Source organism: Malaclemys terrapin, chromosome 2 (genome assembly GCF_027887155.1).
Source record: "Malaclemys terrapin pileata isolate rMalTer1 chromosome 2, rMalTer1.hap1, whole genome shotgun sequence".
NCBI classification, from domain to species: Eukaryota; Metazoa; Chordata; order Testudines; family Emydidae; genus Malaclemys; species Malaclemys terrapin.
In genome coordinates this window covers 16,222,119-16,238,742 of record NC_071506.1, presented here as the reverse complement: position 1 = coordinate 16,238,742, position 16,624 = coordinate 16,222,119, and the positions used below count along the sequence as shown (strand labels likewise).

General features: G+C 42.6%; 1 protein-coding gene across 10 annotated transcripts in view; it reads left to right on the top strand.

The window, feature by feature from the left end:
- PHF20L1 (PHD finger protein 20 like 1) overlaps positions 1 to 3,414 on the top strand; it is an 83,599-nt gene extending 80,185 nt beyond the window's left edge. For all 10 annotated transcript variants that reach the window (XM_054018182.1, XM_054018190.1, XM_054018186.1 and 7 more), the window contains one exon: positions 1,717 to 3,414. In XM_054018182.1, the coding sequence (XP_053874157.1) occupies positions 1,717 to 1,859 (143 nt within the window). In that variant the 3' untranslated portion in view covers positions 1,860 to 3,414. The remainder of the gene's footprint in view (positions 1 to 1,716) is intronic.
- Positions 3,415 to 16,624: the final 13,210 nt, after the last annotated feature.

Sequence of the window (16,624 nt, the reverse complement as noted above, 5' to 3'; positions counted from 1 at the left end):
AAAAACATGGGCCAACATGGCTTGCCCAAGGCCACACAGTGAGACCATGAAGTAGCAGGCTCCTGCTCCAATGCTCTGCCTACTAATCCACAGCATCTCCTGAAGTTGATAGTATTTGTTTGGGCAATAGTATCAATCAGTTACCTGAGGAGGAGATAAGAAGTCTTCATATTCAGCTGTGGTTTACAAACTAACTGGTAATAGCCTGGATGAAGGCGACAGACCAGGCTTCATAACAACAAATTCGCACAACAATTATGCAGCAGAACTACGTGTTGTAGTAGAATGAATGCATTCGGCTGTAAATTAATTGCCATTAACGCCTGCAATTAACTGAAAACAAAATTAACGTGTTCATTTTTTTAACGTGTTAATCGCATACCTCTGGGCGGGGTGGGAGGGTGAAGCCCCAGCCCAGAGCTCCAGGCGTGGCAGCAGAGTCTGAAGCTCTGAGCCCCTAGGCTATATTTGAAAATATAGAAAACATCCACAAATTTTAAATAAATGGTATTCTATTATTGTTTAACAGTGCGATTAAAACTGCGATTAATCGCTATTAATTTTTTTAATCGCTTGACAGCCCTAGTTTTCACATGTAGAGTCTCTCTTTACAAATGAAGAGAGTTTGAACAAAGTGTAGTTATTGTGTCCTTAATTATTTCTTACCTAAAACAAAATAGTGTTAGCCCTGATGGAATATTTATGATCAGATTGCATGTACATTGACCATGTTTCTAGAAAAATGGGATTAGACTCTTGCCATCCCTCTTTTTTATGAGCACTGAAATTCACTCAGAAGTTAGTGAGATTCCATTCTGAAAGTGACTGTCTAAAAATGGAACCACATTATATCACCTGCTCCCTGTTTTTGTTTAGTGATACGTTAAAGTTAGAGACAGAAGTGAGTCTTCACAGCCTTTTATTCCTGTTGAGTTTTTACTACCGCAGAACCGTGACAACTGAGACAGTGAGCTGGAGTCTCTTCTTTGTATGTGTATCATCAACACATTGTTGGCTAATTTGGCCTAGCGTACCTTTATATTACTGGAATTTAGCTATCAAGGCAATTGGAAGGATTAATAAGGGGGACCACTTTAAACTGCTTAAAAGAATAAAAATTTCCATGGAGCACTGAATTATTTGGTTCTTCAGAAAATATATCTTAATTTAAATAATGATCTGAGTGTCTGTAAGTTGCACCTTCATATTTATGATTCATATGGCAGAGGCATGCTCCATTTTATGCAAATTACCTGCTGCCCTCAGGCTTGGCAAGTTGGCAGCATTTACAAGGATAGGTGCTGGTCCATGTTCAATAGCATACGGGAGAAGTAGGTTTGGAAAGGGTATGAGCCTAAAAATCCAAATACAGAACGTCTCGCAACACATAGTGTAAGTATTCTGAATTTTTATGATCGGCTGCTCTTCATCTGGGCAGTGAATTTGGCCATGAAATATTCTGAGGTGTATCATTGGCAGTCTCACATCTGGTTTGCATGGAGCCATGGGTGGGGCACAATAGCCATTTAAATTTCGGTTGACAAGTTAGGACCAAATCCTAGTCAGGTTGAGGTCCTCAAGTATTTTGCTACTGACTTCAATGGCACTAAGATATGGCCCTTACAGCATTTCAACACACCTAGCTTTGGAGGGTTGAGCACTTTTTCCGAAGATCCCTTTCTAATCAAACTCTTCTTTACATTTTTCTCGATGTAGTTTTAGAAAGCTGGCTTGACTTCACTGGAGAGCTGGAACCTCCAGATCCTCTTGCAAGACTGCCTCAACTCAAGCGACGTATCAAACAGCTCTTAATTGACATGGGGAAAGTACAACAAATAGCCACGCTGTGCTCTGTATGACAAAAGGAAGAATAAAGGAATAAAAATAGGCTCTCTACAGTGAATTTTCTTATTCGCCACAAGACTGGCAGGAGGACAGCAAAAAGCTGGATATTTGTCTGGTTCTGTGCCGATTACATTTTTAGCCTGACGCTTTGGAGAAAGGAAAGGAAATCTAGATTAAGGAAATTAACACTGAAAAGCTAAATACGCTATGTTCAAGATGCAAATTACAATATGTCACCTATTGAGGAACATTGAAATGGCAGAATTTCTCCTTCAGGTCATACAAGAAAGTTCAAGAAATCTCTGTAATGGAAAATACTATAATTTTATAGTCAGTAGCAGAAAGAGCCAAAGTCAGTGGGAAAAACATACATCCATAATTTTTTTTTTCTCCCATTGCTAGTGAAAATACAGACACAGAGAGATCCATAGCCTCTCTACAGTTGGTCCACCCCCAAAGTTTTAGGCAGGTAACTGATCTTTTGCAGCCCAGGAACTATTTCTTGTCTAATTAGTGTTATTCAGGAAAATGAAAATATTTGCTTCACTTTTGAAAGAAACAGTATGTGGTGGTCTCCTTATAAATATTTTTTTTTAATGGAAATCCTCATTACAGCACCCTTAGGCTCTTTTAAAAACGTAAGTGGCAAACAGTGGTCAGATGTGCCAAATAATACTAAAACCACTGGGATGACAGTTTGAAGATAGTGAAATACCTGAAGAGGTTTTTTTTTTCAAAAGTTCTACCTGGTGCCAGCAATCCATCCAAAATTGTATCTAGTTTATATTTTTTTACGTTCTATTGCAGTATTCAGGATTCAAAGTACATTTTTGTCAGCTTGGTGTTAGCCCTCTGAATCTTTACCAACCTCATCTGGGATGAGGAATGACAAGAGCAGAAAAATTGCTTGTTTGTGGCTGTGAATTACTAAACCACTAGATTGAATATCGCAAAGATACATTATCTAAGATGTTTTTATAAAACTTTTAGCTTCAGTCATACGTGAGTAAAACATCATGAAACCAAAGGCAACCTAGTTGCTCTGTTAGCTCTTGCTGGATTTTGAGCTCAGGACCTTCTCTTTGTCTGTGCTCATGTAAGTTGTCACTGCACCCAGTGCTACATATGTATGTGTAGGTATAAGTGTATATACACACACATTTATATGTACGTACTATATACGTATTTATATCTACACATGTCTAGTTTTATTACTATAAACTATAAGAACTGGTGGTTAACATGAAATGTTACCTTTTAACAAGCAGTTTATAAAATTGAAAATAATGTATGTACAGGTTTTGGAATTTGTAAAATATGACTGTTAAAAGGAGGCTATTTAATTGATGACATAAGATACTTGAACATTTTATGCCTCACAACTGTTTATCAGTTCTAGTTTTCTGTATAAATGCATTTTAGAACCGAAAGACAGTAAACTTGAATTTACCTTTTGATAAGAGTACAAGCCACTGTACATTCAAAAATTATTTAAATTTGCAAACACACTGTTCTATATGTAAGGTACTGTATGTAAAACTGTTTATTAAAACTATTCTGCATACTCTACATTTTCCACTTTTCTTCCTGTCCTATACAGAAATGTAAAAAAGTGATTAAAATAATGTACAGACCATAAAAAACTCAAATTTTTTGAATGCCTGTTGAGGATTCAGTCGAAAAATGTGCCAAAGATGGATTGTGTACAAAAGATGTTTTGAACTTTCATCATAAAACCATTATTGAGAGAGAAAGTAGCATGCCCGGGTGCTTATTGAAAAATGCCTCCACTAAAGTCTTTAATTTATCTGTCATGTCTGAAGTAAGTTAATGCTATTAATATTTTAACTCTAAAGCAAATGTGTCAACATCAGTTCTAGAATGATACCTATTTAAAAGGTCTCTTCAACAGCAGTTACCACACCATTGTATCAGAGATATTACAGCTCTGTCTTAATTCCAAAACGCAACTCAATCTTAATTATATAGCAGGGATTGACACCTCCATAATTTAAAGAGTAAATACAGTAACTGAGGAATCTGTCAAGAAATGTTGACTATTTTTTATGGCAACCACTATTATGTTTAACAAAATACCCTTATGTTTTATACAGTATAATTTGATGCTTAAATGACTACTTAAGACACATTTCACAGTATTAACAGCTGTTGAAAGTGATCTACTTGCTCTTTGGATATGCAAGATACTGTTGTATATTATTCACTTGCTGCATATCCTTAAATGTGGTACTGTGTGTACTGTACAGAATAAATGTAAATCTTAATACACAATTTGAAATGAAGTATATAGTATTTACATAATATATACAGTACATACTGGTGCTATGTTATACAATGTGTGTATGCATGTTTGTGATACCATATAACTGTAAATGTATTGAACAGAGAGATGGACTGAGATTTAAAGTTGTGGGAAGGAGGTTCCATGCTTTGGGCCCATCACAGCAAAGTTATAATGAGATGTGAGAATATTATCCCTAAAAGGTGGATGTTGTATGAGCGGCGGACCCGGAGGTGGTCTCAGCTGCAGGTGGTAAGAGGTGGTCACTGATGTAGCCAGGGCCTATACTTTTAAATATATTTTACATATAAAAAACTACTGTCAAGTATTGTATGGTTTCAAAGTTAAATAATCAAAAGTTAGGCAATGTCTGAATTAATGTTGCCTGTGCAATTCAGCCTTCTTCTGCCATATGCATTGTGTTAGTCTTTTAACTTGCAAGGTGTCACTTTTTTTTAACCACACAGGACCCTGCCTCTTTCAATGCACAGGATAGGTAGTGCCCCTGAATGAGTAACTTTTCAATATTTCTGTTTATCCTTGTTCATTTGGTAGCCAAATGCATAATATTTACCACATACCATTTAAACCCTGCACTGTGTACAAAATTATTCATTTCTTCATGAGCTTTTCTATGACACACATCGCTGTCGTGTCAGAATGCTTCACAAACTTTAAGGTAACTTGGTGTCATCAACCTCACTTTAAAGATGTGAAACTGAGTAGTAGAGAGATTAAGGCTAAAATTGTCAGGCGCCCAACTTGTGAAACACTTGGGGCCTGATTTTTTTCAGAGCATTTTTATAGCACTTTATATGGTCAGTGCATGCACTGACTTCAGTTATGGTTGTAAGTGCTCAGTGGTTTGAGCATTGGCCTGCTAAACCCAGGGTTGTGAGTTCAGTCCTTGAGGGGGCCACTTAAGGATCTGGGGCAAAAATCAGTATTTGTTCCTGCTAGTGAAGGCAGGGGGCTGGACTCGGTGACCTTTCAGGGTTCCTTCCAGTTCTATGAGATAGGTATATCTCCATATATTATTATTATTATAGGCCCCCAGATGTTTTCTGGTGGGCACCTAGAAACCCAATTAGTGGCCACCTGTGAATTTTGGTTGCAGTGACATAGGAACTCTGCGGCAGAAGCAAGGATAGGTTCCAGTTCTCAGAACTGTCTTGATCATAAGACTATCCTTTCCCATCCTGAGGTCCTTTGCCTCATTCGCCACATGCCTTCCAGCTTCCTCAACAAATGAGGCAGGCATCTTACAAACAACTGCCTCATTCACTACACAACTGATTCATTCCCAACGCACCATCTGCGCTGTGCACTGAACAAGGCAGAAGGGCTGGGGAAAAAATAGTAGGTGATGCCGTAACTAAAGACTGTATCACAATGCATGTGCACAAAGGGGCCAAATTACGGTTACACAAGCTTAATTCTGCCATTTCCTACCTTCAGGATGCTTGACTTTGCCGTCTTTTATAGTGTTCTTTTAATGTCGTTTTTTAACTTAATTTAAGGTTTTTTAAAACAAACGGGGGAAAAAAACAAAAAGGAATTCCATCATACAGAGCCATACTGTGCCACACCCAGGGCTACTCAGCAGTGTTGGAGCCTTTAAATCCACAGCAGACTTCTGCCACTTGAGCTGATAGCGTAACGACTAATAGTAGTTGGCTGTTAGTCTCTCTGAACCAGCCGCTAAGGAAGATGAGAGACTTTGCAAATGGGTTTCACGGGTATTTGCTAGACAGCAAATGTTGGGACTCAGGCCTTGGCTACACTGGCGTGTACAGCGCTGCAACTTGCTGCCCTCAGGGGTGTGAAAACACACACACACACCCCCCCCGAGCGCAGCGAGTGCAGGGCTGTAAAGCGCCAGTGTAATCAGCGCCTGCAGCGCTGCACGCTCGCTCGCAGTACTGCAAGCTATTCCCCTCGGAGAGGTGGAGTATTTGCAGCGTTGCGAGAGAGCTCTCGCGGCGCGACTACACTCGTGCTTCACAGCGCTGCCGCGACAGCGCTGAGAAGTTCTGAGTGTAGCCAAGGCCTCAGTCCCTGTGTTCTGTTTTACATTTTAGAGGGGAGCATTTTCAAGTGGATACGGCCTCTTCTGCCCCTTTCCCCCACTTCCCAGCTTGACCCTTTTTGCTCATCATTTGCATGTCCTCTTGTTTCTGTGCTCTGTCCATCCTTTAGCTTACACCCGTTTCCCCTCCGCTTGCCCCTGCCGCTCCTTAGCCTTGTGCAGTCGAGTTAGGCTCTGTTGCCTGGGTGTCACCTGGGAAATGATTTAAAACACTGGAGAGAAGGTTTCCATGTTTTGTTCTGGTGCCCGGAGGGGAGGCGGGAGGCAATTGTAGGGAAAGTTCTGCTCCGCCCCTGCAGCCTTGGGCTGGAGCATGCTCAGTGAGCTCGGAAAGGTGGAATATGCACAGTGTAAACAGAATCTTCTGAGATTATTGTTGGGTAGGTCTCTAATAAACCTCTGCTGAGCACACGCACAGGGTGACTTTCAGAGGCTCGTAATTTGGCCAAATTTGGATGGATTTTCACTGCAATAAACATCTTTCTGACACCCCTCCCTTGCCAAATTCCTAGCCCTTGCTCCAAGGCATAGAAGCTCTAGAGCAGTGGTGGGCAACCTGCGGCCCGTCAGGGTAATCCACTGGCAGGCTGCGAGACAGTTTGTTTACATAGACCGTCCACAGGCACGGCCACCCGCAGCTCCCGGTGGCCGCAGTTTGCTGTTCCCAGCCAATGGGAGCTGCGGGAAGCAGCAGCCGGGCCGCAGGTTGCCCACCACTGCTCTAGAGCTTCTCAACTAAACTACTATAAGGATTTTTTAACATGAGAAAATATTTCATGTAACTTTGATCTCAGAAACAACTATTTTGATGAAAGGTTTAAAAAAATCTCAGCCTGAGGCAGACCGACCCCTGGCATGGAGAATTTCAGCCTGGATGGTTAAAGTTTGCAGTTAGAAGCAGCTGAAAATAGGTCTTTATAATTGGAAATGCTGGGCAGCCTTAACTTTATTGCAGGTCCTGATGGGTATATAAGTTCTCACACACTTGCCTGTAGTGATCCTACCCTCATACCACAATGTACCTTTGCTGGAGCAAGTCCCAAACATGGAACCTCTTTTCTACCCCACCCCCACTTTACGCCTTGTGAAATCTTTCAGGATGTTCCCTCCTTTTAGAGAGCATTTGTTAAAGTCAAGAGGTTGTTTTTTTTTATTTTGGGGATGACCATTGCGCCTGTGTTTTATTTTACCTTTTTTTTGTGTGTTGAGTCACCATGTAATGGGTTTAGTTGATCACTTTAACAAGGGTGATTTTTGTTACAATGCTTTCATGTATATTTAAAAATGGTTTTGTTATGCTATGTGGTGTCCCAAGCACTGGGGATGGGGGTGGTGTCTTTAGCAATAAGCGTTATATACACTGTGTGTATTTGTTATACTAGGGGCTGGTCCACACTAACCCTCCACTTCGAACTAAGATACGCAACTTCAGCGTTATTCACGTAGCTGAAGTCGAAGTATCTTAGTTAGAACTTACCGCGGGTCAGCACGCGGCAGGCAGGCTCCCCCGTCAACTCCATGTACTCCTCTCGCGGAGCAGGAGTACCGGCGTAGACGGCGAGCACTTCCGGGATCGATTTATCGCGTCTAGACAAGACGCGATAAATCGATCCCAGAAGATCGATTGCTTACCGCCGGACCCGGCGGTAAGTATAGACGTACCCTTGGAGAATAGGTATGGAGCACTTGACAATGGTGAAAATACACTAGAATAAAGAGAGAGTGTTTGTCTGGCAGACGTTCTGCACCAGCCTGGGCGACTCATAACTACTGGAAAAATGTGAAATGTACATAGAGAAAATGAAATCGTGCAGAAAACATGAATATAATAAACTTCCAAAACATGCCATATAATCAAGACAGAGTGTATGTGCATTTGGGATGCTATTAACAGTTAGCACAGTTTTCTAGGGATTGGTTGATTAACTAAAATCTAGTCTAATACAAATTAAGTGATTAAACATCTACTCAGTCTTTTTTAGACTTGCTCACAACCGTCTCCATTCAGTTAGTGCCTCTCAATGCATTGTCACTGAAAGGTCTGAGAGAGGCAGCACTGAGCTCCTTAATCTTCCATGAGAGAAGCAAGGTATTTTCTTTTATGGTTTGTTTTATAATAGCAATAATGTTGATTGCTTTCTAATATACTCACAATAAAGGCCTATTGAGATTGGTTAAGTGCCTGGGCTCCCTTTTGGTGAACTAACGGTTTCAACAAACTGATCTATGCTTTATATACTCTGGAGCATTAGGGAACTGTGACTTAATTGTATAAAGCCTGTCAACTAGTTTTGTGTACACATCATTCATTGATTACATTCAGAGAGACAAGACATTGATTACTGTTACAGCACTTTGCAACACGTCTACTTAACCTTTCTATACTTACCTCCTTTCAACCGAATTTGTCAGAGATATAAAATGGGAGGGTACCTTCAAATGAAGTGTCCTTTCAAATCTGAAAGATAGTGGGGCGGGGCCAAATTCAGACCCCACTGTAAGCAGCTGCACTATTATTGAAATGAATGGAGGTGCATCTGCTTCATTATGTCTGGACTGTCTCCTTAATACGCTCCCATTTGGGTTGAAATTCCGGTGGATTCTACTTCCTTCACCTTTTCAGACATACCTAGGGGTAAATACACACAGTTCTATACATTTAGCTTTTGTATTAGCTAAAAGAGGCATACAATGGTAATCTGAAAAACTGCACAAGGTCACTAAATGAATACATGAGAGGAAAGTCATTATACCTATCTCTCTCCTTTGAAGCATCAGAGATGGTCATGGCTGGAGATGCTTAGCTGTCTGGTTCATGCTCACATGCTCAGGTTCTAACTGATTGCCATATGTGGTGTCAGGAAGATCAGATTGGGAGGGACCTTTGGGAGTTTTTTCACTTTTCCTCGAGCATGGTATGCGGGGTCAGTTGCTAGGATCATCTGGGTATATCTCTGTTCATAGAATCATAGAAGATTAGGGCTGGAAGAGATCTCAGGAGGTATCTAGTGCAACCCCCTGCTCAAAGCAGGACCAATCCCCAACTAAATCATCCCAGGCAGGGCTTTGTCAAGCCGGGCCTTAAAAACCTCTAAGGAAGAAAATTCCACCACCTCCCTAGGTAACCCATTCCAGTGCTTCACCACCCTCCTAGTGAAATAGTTTTTCCTAATATTCAACCTTGACCTCCCTCACTGCAACTTGAGACCATTGCTCCCTGTTCTGTTATCTGCCACCACTGAGAACAGCTGAGCTCCATCCTCTTTGGAATCCCCCTCACTATAGGGGGGGATAGGCTGCTATCAAATCCCCCCTCACTCTTCTTTTCTACAGAGTAAATAAGCCCAGTTCCCTCAGCCTCTTCTCATAAGTCATTTGCCCCAGCCTCCTAATCATTGTTATTGCCCTCCGCTGAACTCTCCAATTTGTCCACATCCTTTCTGTGGGGGGCCCAAAACTGGACACAATACTCCAGATGTGGCCTCACCAATGCCGAAGAGAGGGGAATAATCACTTCCCTCGATCTGCTGGCAATGTTCCTACTTACGCAGCCCAAAATGCCGTTAGCCTTCTTGGCAACAAGGGCACACTGCTGACTCATATCCAGCTTCTCATTCACTGTAATCCCCAGGTCCTTTTCTGCAGAACTGCTGCTTAGCCAGTTGGTTCTCAGCCTGTAGCAATGCATGGGATTCTTCCATCCTACGTGCAGGACTCTGCACTTGTTCTTGTTGAATCTTATCAGATTTCTTTTGGCCTAATCCTCCAATTTGTCTAGGTCACTCTGTACCCTATCCCTACCCTCCAGTGTATTTACCTCTTCCCCCCAGCTAAATGTCATCCATGAACTTGCTGAAGGTGCAATCCATCCCATCATCCAGATCATTAATGAAGATGCTGAACAAAACCAGCCCCAGGACTGATCCACAGGGCACTTCACTTGATACTGGCTGCCAACTAGACATCAAGCCTTTGATCACTACCCATTGAGCCAGACTTTCTAGCCAGCTTTCTATCCACCTCACAGTCCGTTCATCCAATCCATACTTCTTTAACTTGCTGGAAAGAATACTGTGGGAGAGAGCATATCAAAAGCTTTGCTAAATTCCCTGCTATTGTAAGAGCCTCGCACATTGGTGCATCTTGGTCCCTCCTATTCTCTGCCTGTGGCACACAAGATTTAATCTCCTGAGGATTGTAGTACAGTAAAACCTACCAAGAGCAACCACTCATGGGAGTTAGCAAAGTGGTCTCTTGTAAGAGGTGGTCTCTCTTCAAAGGTTTGCTGTAAAATGGGGACTTTTACAATGTAGAGAGAGGCTACTATTGTTTCCAATAAAAACAACACGGAATACTTGTGGCACCTTAGAGACTAACAAATTTATTTGGGCATAAGCTTTTGTGGGCAAAAACCCACTTCATCAGATGCATGGAGTGGAAAATACAGTAGGAATATATATACAGAGTACATGAAAAGATGGGGGTTGCCTTACCAATTCTAATGAGACAATTCAATTAAAGTGGGATATTATTAGCAGGAGGAAAAATCACTTTTGTAGTGGTAATCAGGGTGGTCCATTTCAAACAGTTGAAAAGAAGATGTGAGTAACTGGGGGGGGGGGGGGAATTAGCATGGGGAAATAGTTTTTAGTTTGTGTAATGACCCATCCACTCCCAGTCTTTATTCAGGCCTAATTTGATGGTGTCCAGTTTGCAAATTAATTCCAGTTCTGCAGTTTCTCATTGGAGTCTGTTTTTGAAGTTTTTGTTGTTGAAGAATTGCCACTTTCAAGTCTGTAATTGAGTGTCCAGTGAGGTTGAAGTGTTCTCCGACTAGTTTTTGAATGTTATAATTCTTGGCATCTGATTTGTGTCCATTTATTCTTTTGCATAGAGACTGTCTGGTTTGGCCAATGCACATGGTAGAAGGGCATTGCTGGCACATGATGACATATATCACATTGGTAGATGTGCCGGTGAACGAGCCTCTGATGTGTTGCTGATGTGATTAGGTCCTATGATGATGTCCCTTGAATAGATATGTGGACAGAGTTGGCAATGGGGTTTGTTGAAAGGATAGGTTCCTGGGTTAGTGTTTTTGTTGTGTAGTTTGTAGTTGCTGGTGAATATTTTGCTTCAGGTTGGGGGGCTGTCTGTAAGCGAGGATTGGCCTGTCTCCCAAGATCTGTGAGAATGAGGGATTGTCCTTCAGAATAGGTTGTAGATCCTTGATATGCGCTGGAGAGGTTTTTGTTGGGGGCTGAAGGTGACAGCTAGTGGCGTTCTGTTACTTTCTTTGTTGGGCCTGTCCTATAGTAGGTGACTTCTGGGTACTCTTCTGGCTCTGTCAATCTGTTTCTTCACTTCAGCAGGTGGGTATTGTAGTTTTAAGAATGCTTGATAGAGATCCTGTAGGTGTTTGTCTCTGTCTGAAGGATTGGAGCAAATGCGGTTGTATCTTAGAGCTTGGCTGTAGATGATGGATTGTGTGATGTGGTCTGGGTGAAAGCTGGAGGCATGTAGATAAGTATAGCGGTCAGTAGGTTTCCGATGTAGGGTGATGTTTATGTGACCATCACTTATTTGCACAGTAGTGTCCAGAAAGTAGATCTCTTGTGTGGACTGGTCCAGGCTGAGGTTGATGGTGGGATGGAAATTGTTGAAATCCTGGTGGAATTCCTCAAGGGCTTCTTTTCCATGGGTCCAGATGATGATGTCATCAATGTAGTGTAAGTAGAGTAGGGGCGTTAGGGACAAGAGCTGAGGAAGTGTTGTTCTAAGTCCGCCTTAAAAATGTTGGCATACTGTGGGGCCATGTGGGTACCCATAGCAGTGCCGTTGTCTTGAAAGGAATAGATTGTCCCCAAATGTGAAATAGTTATGGGCTGTAGCCCACGAAAGCTTATGCCCAAATAAATTTGTTAGTCCCTAAGGTGCCACAAGTGCTCCTCGTTGTTTTTGCTGATATAGACTACCATGGCTACCACTCTGAAAATGGTTTCCAATGTTTCATGTTTAACTTTAATTGCCTTTTAAATTAACATTACATTTATGCAATACAGTACTGTACTCTATTTAAAATCTCTTGGATTTATTAAAACAGTAGTACCGTACAGTATACAAAAGTACGGAGCATTTCTCAAACTGGGGGTCCTGACCCAAAAGGGGATAGCAAGCCTATTGTAGAGGGGACGTGGTATTGCCATCCTTACTTCTGCGCTGCCTTCAGAGCTGTGTGGCTTGGGGACTGGCAGTTGCTGGCCAGGCTCCCAGCTCTGAAGGCAGCACCACAGGCAGACAGACAGACAGCAGACAGAAGTAAAGGTGGCAATACAATGCCATGCCACCCTTACTTTTGCGCTCGCCTGACAGCAGCTCTGCCTTGAGAGCTGGGCACCTAGGCAGCAGCCACCACTCCCTTCACAGCTGGGCGGATGGAGAGCAGTAGCTGCTGACTGGCCGCCCAGCTCTGAAGGCAGTACCGCCGCCAGCAGTGGCCAGAAGTGAGGAAGATCCATTCCTTTAACAGGTTTTTTTTATTGATGGGAGTAAGAAAATGTGGTCACTGGTCACAGATGACAGGTCGTCTCTCTGCACAGTTTCTTCACAGTTAAATTATAGGGGAAAATGTTCTGTGGCCTCTGCAAGTAGTCACTCGTGACAAGAGGTCTCTCTTCGGAGATATCAGAGGGGTAGCCGTGTTAGTCTGGATCTGTAAAAAGCGACAGAGTCCTGTGGCACCTTATAGACTAACAGACATACACGAAAGCTTATGCTCCAATACATCTGTTAGTCTCTTCAGAGATAGTCACTAAAGGTTTTACTGTACTTTGGTCTAATTCTGGTGGTTGGGTTTGGCGTGTGGGTGGTGGGTGATGCTGGTGGCCTGTGATATACAGCTCAGACTAGATGATCTGGTGGTCCCTCCTAGCCTTAAACTCTGTGACTCTGACCATCTATATTGCTGAGACAATGAAGCAGACTGCTTTTTTTCCATGGACTGTTAGGCACGCGATGGGAAATTATTGTGTGAAAAATTAACACAAGACCCCTCTACAAATCCCCGCTTTTTACCTGAGTGCTAAATTACATTCCGGAAATTCTCACCCCTTCATCTCTGCTCCTTGGATGTTCAGAACATGTCCAACTTTCGCTTGAGTAACAAAATGTCACAACATTGCATTGGCTAGTGAGGCTGTTTAGAAATATAGTGATAAATCATCTGTAATTTGTATAACTTGATTAATTGGAAATCTTAATTTAAAAAAAAAAACACAGCCAGAAACAAAAATCAACGTGAAACGAAACCTGACCAGAAGAGACTGGGGAAAGTGATTCATGCTCAGAAACAAGTCTCCCCACTGCCTGTTACACTATGGCCAATGCTATAATATGCATCTTTCCACTCCTCTTTTTTGTGAGCTTTAAAGCTGGTACTCAGTAACATCAGTCTACGATTTTACTTTCCCTGGACTTGTCAGAAGGGGGCGAGGACTGTTCCCTCAGTTATAAATCTCTTTGGTTGCATAGACTTGGAAAAGCAATGGCGTTTTTAAAAAACAGCCACTGTGTATGCATCACTTGACAATGTTGGCTGTTTGGCACTGCAAACCCCAAAGTTCTCCCTGAGCCACATTGGAGTCTCCCATTTTGTTTGGCTCATGTAATCAGATTGAGGCCTCATTTTGTACACTGCTAGTGTACAGCTGGGCACTGGTGATAACATTTTTCATGCACAGAAACCTTTTATCCAATGGAGTCTTGTGCATGCAAACCCCATCACAACTGCACAGACATGTTGCTGCTGAGAAAGTGTGTGGAGAATTGTGCATGCACAAGTGGAGACTTGAGGCTGCACTGAAAATCAGGTCGTTTATCCCTAAAGTTTTCATGGTTTTAGTAAGTCATCTTATCGATGCACCTTCCATTCCCTTTCTTCCCCAACCCTAATGGAGATTGCCCAACAAAGCTCATAGTCTAGAGTTTGAGTGGCTATATTTATTTAGTCATTGCAAATCATTATTGGAAGTCTAAGAAACTGTTTCCAGGCGTAGTTTAATGGCCTCTAAATCATTATTGCGTGGAATGAAGTCTGCCAATATGGTCTACTAAACAGTGAACAGACCCCCTTATCCGTCCCCTGCCCCCAGTCATTTCTACACTAAATTAAGGGGTACTTCCATCTTCAGTGGAGAGAATGCTGAGGTGATGACAATATAGACCAGTCCATCCTCTCTCCATTTTTTATCATGTTATTGGCTGGGGTTCATTTGTTTTGAATTTCAGGCTGGCCATAGACTTCAAGTGCTTTTAACCATGTTTGAAGAATGTGGATTGCGCAAATTGCTCTGTAAACTACTTTCACCTGCCCCAACAAGCTGCTGCATCCCATTGAATGTGCCTGTACCTAGATTCATGTCTGGGCTTTGACGCAGATCTAGCTCTGCTCAAGTGGTGCTGAGTGCCAGAGCTCAACGAGTCAGGTATCCCTGAAAGAGTTTTTGTTTGTCGTGGCTGAACTAGGATGGTCCAGGGGATGTTTTGAGGAACTAAAAGTAATAGTGGTATCAGTGATCCTGTAATATTTACCCAAATGGCTCCATTTGTAAATCAAATACATCTCAAAAAGTGAGCAGTTTGGGCAAATGACCTGGCTGGTTCAGCTAGGTATGTGCTGTGGTCAGCTTTTGCATGGCTTTCTGCTCCCAAGAGCCAGGACCTGCTGCGGTTTCTACTGTACAGACAATAGAAGATTTCTTCTGCATTGCAGAAGCCACAGCCGGTCTTGGCCCTCATATCCTGGGTCTTGGGCACAGAAGGTAATAACAAAACCACTTTCTTTGGATAAAATTCATTGAAGCCACCAAAATCCACAAGCTGTATGAAGTCACCTCCTGAGGTAGTTCCTCAGTCCAGGAAATGTCTTCACCAACCTGCTCTTCGTTCTCATAAGTACAACCCCTCCCACCCTTCCTTACACTTGTCCACTGGGTCTTGATTCATTTCAGAGTCCCTTTCAAAACTACATTTCTTGCTTTTTAATCCCTCCACAGCCTTGCCTTTCTCCTCCCCTCCTTATTCCTTCATCTGTTAGCCCTGGTCTCCTTTTAATTGCTTTACACACAATCTTCACCCCTGCTAGTGCAAGAGCCTTCTCCTCTGCATCTCTTTCCATGCCTCTTTTGCTGCCTCATCTTCTTTGTCTCCATCTCTTTTCAAATCTCATCTGAAAACACATCATTGCCTCCTTGCCTGTGCCACCTAATTCCTCTCCTCCTGATATTGATTATGAGCCCAGCTGTGCTACCTTTCTTCTCACAAGTCAGCGCTGCTCACACAAGTCCCAATGGAATTACTTAAGCAAGAGCTTGCCAATGGAAGTAAGCATTACGCAGGCAAGTCCTCCGATTTTAATGATGATTTACACATTAGGGGGATTTCAATGCCAGGATCTCATAATATTTCACAGGTATTAATAAGAGAGGCCTCACACCACCACTGTGAAGTAGCTAAGTATTATTATTACTATTTTATAGATAACTTCTCTGTTGCCTCAGTTTTGCTAAGTGACTTGCCCAAGGTCACACAGCAACCATGTTGTAGTGGAAGGAATAGAAGCCAGGTAATCTGATTCTGTGGTGTTTGTATTGCAATAGTGCCTGCAGGCCCCGACTCCCACTGGACCCCATGGTGCTAGGTGCCGTACAGTCACATAGTAAGAACAGTCCCTGCTGCAGAGAACTCACGTTCTGACTAGACAAGGCAGACAAAGGGTGGTTTAGCTTTAGTTATGTAAATACAGTAACACAGCAGACAGTGTGTGTTGGTTGTGTGTCTGTCTGGTTGTCTTTCAGATGCAGATCTGTACTGTACTGACACTGAACCATTTTGTGAAGACACACATAGGTATAGTCCTGAAAAGAAACTAAACTGCATCTGGTCTGGAGCAAAACATTTTCCAGCTGGGATGAAAAATATTATCCCTTGCTGTGCTGCAACATTTATCACTTATTGCCTGCCAGCAACGTGCTTAGCACCGGCCATACATCTGAGTTAGCCACAGCCTATATGATTTAGTTCAGGTGCACACAATATATGGCAGATGACAGTCTAAACTCCCCCTCGGCAAAGTCTAGGTCAGGGGTCTCAAACTCAAATGACCACAAGGGCCACATGAGGACTAGTGCATTGGCCTGAGGGCCGCATCACTGACACCCGCCCCTCGCTGGCCCCGGCTCCACCCACACTCCACCCCTTCCTTGAGGTCCCGCCCCTGCCCTGTCTCTTCTCCCCCTCCCCCGAGTGTGCTCCTCCCCCCTCCCTCCTGGAAAGTGCTAAGCATTATACAGAGCATACAGATCACTGCTGCTCCTACAAGTCATTTCCAA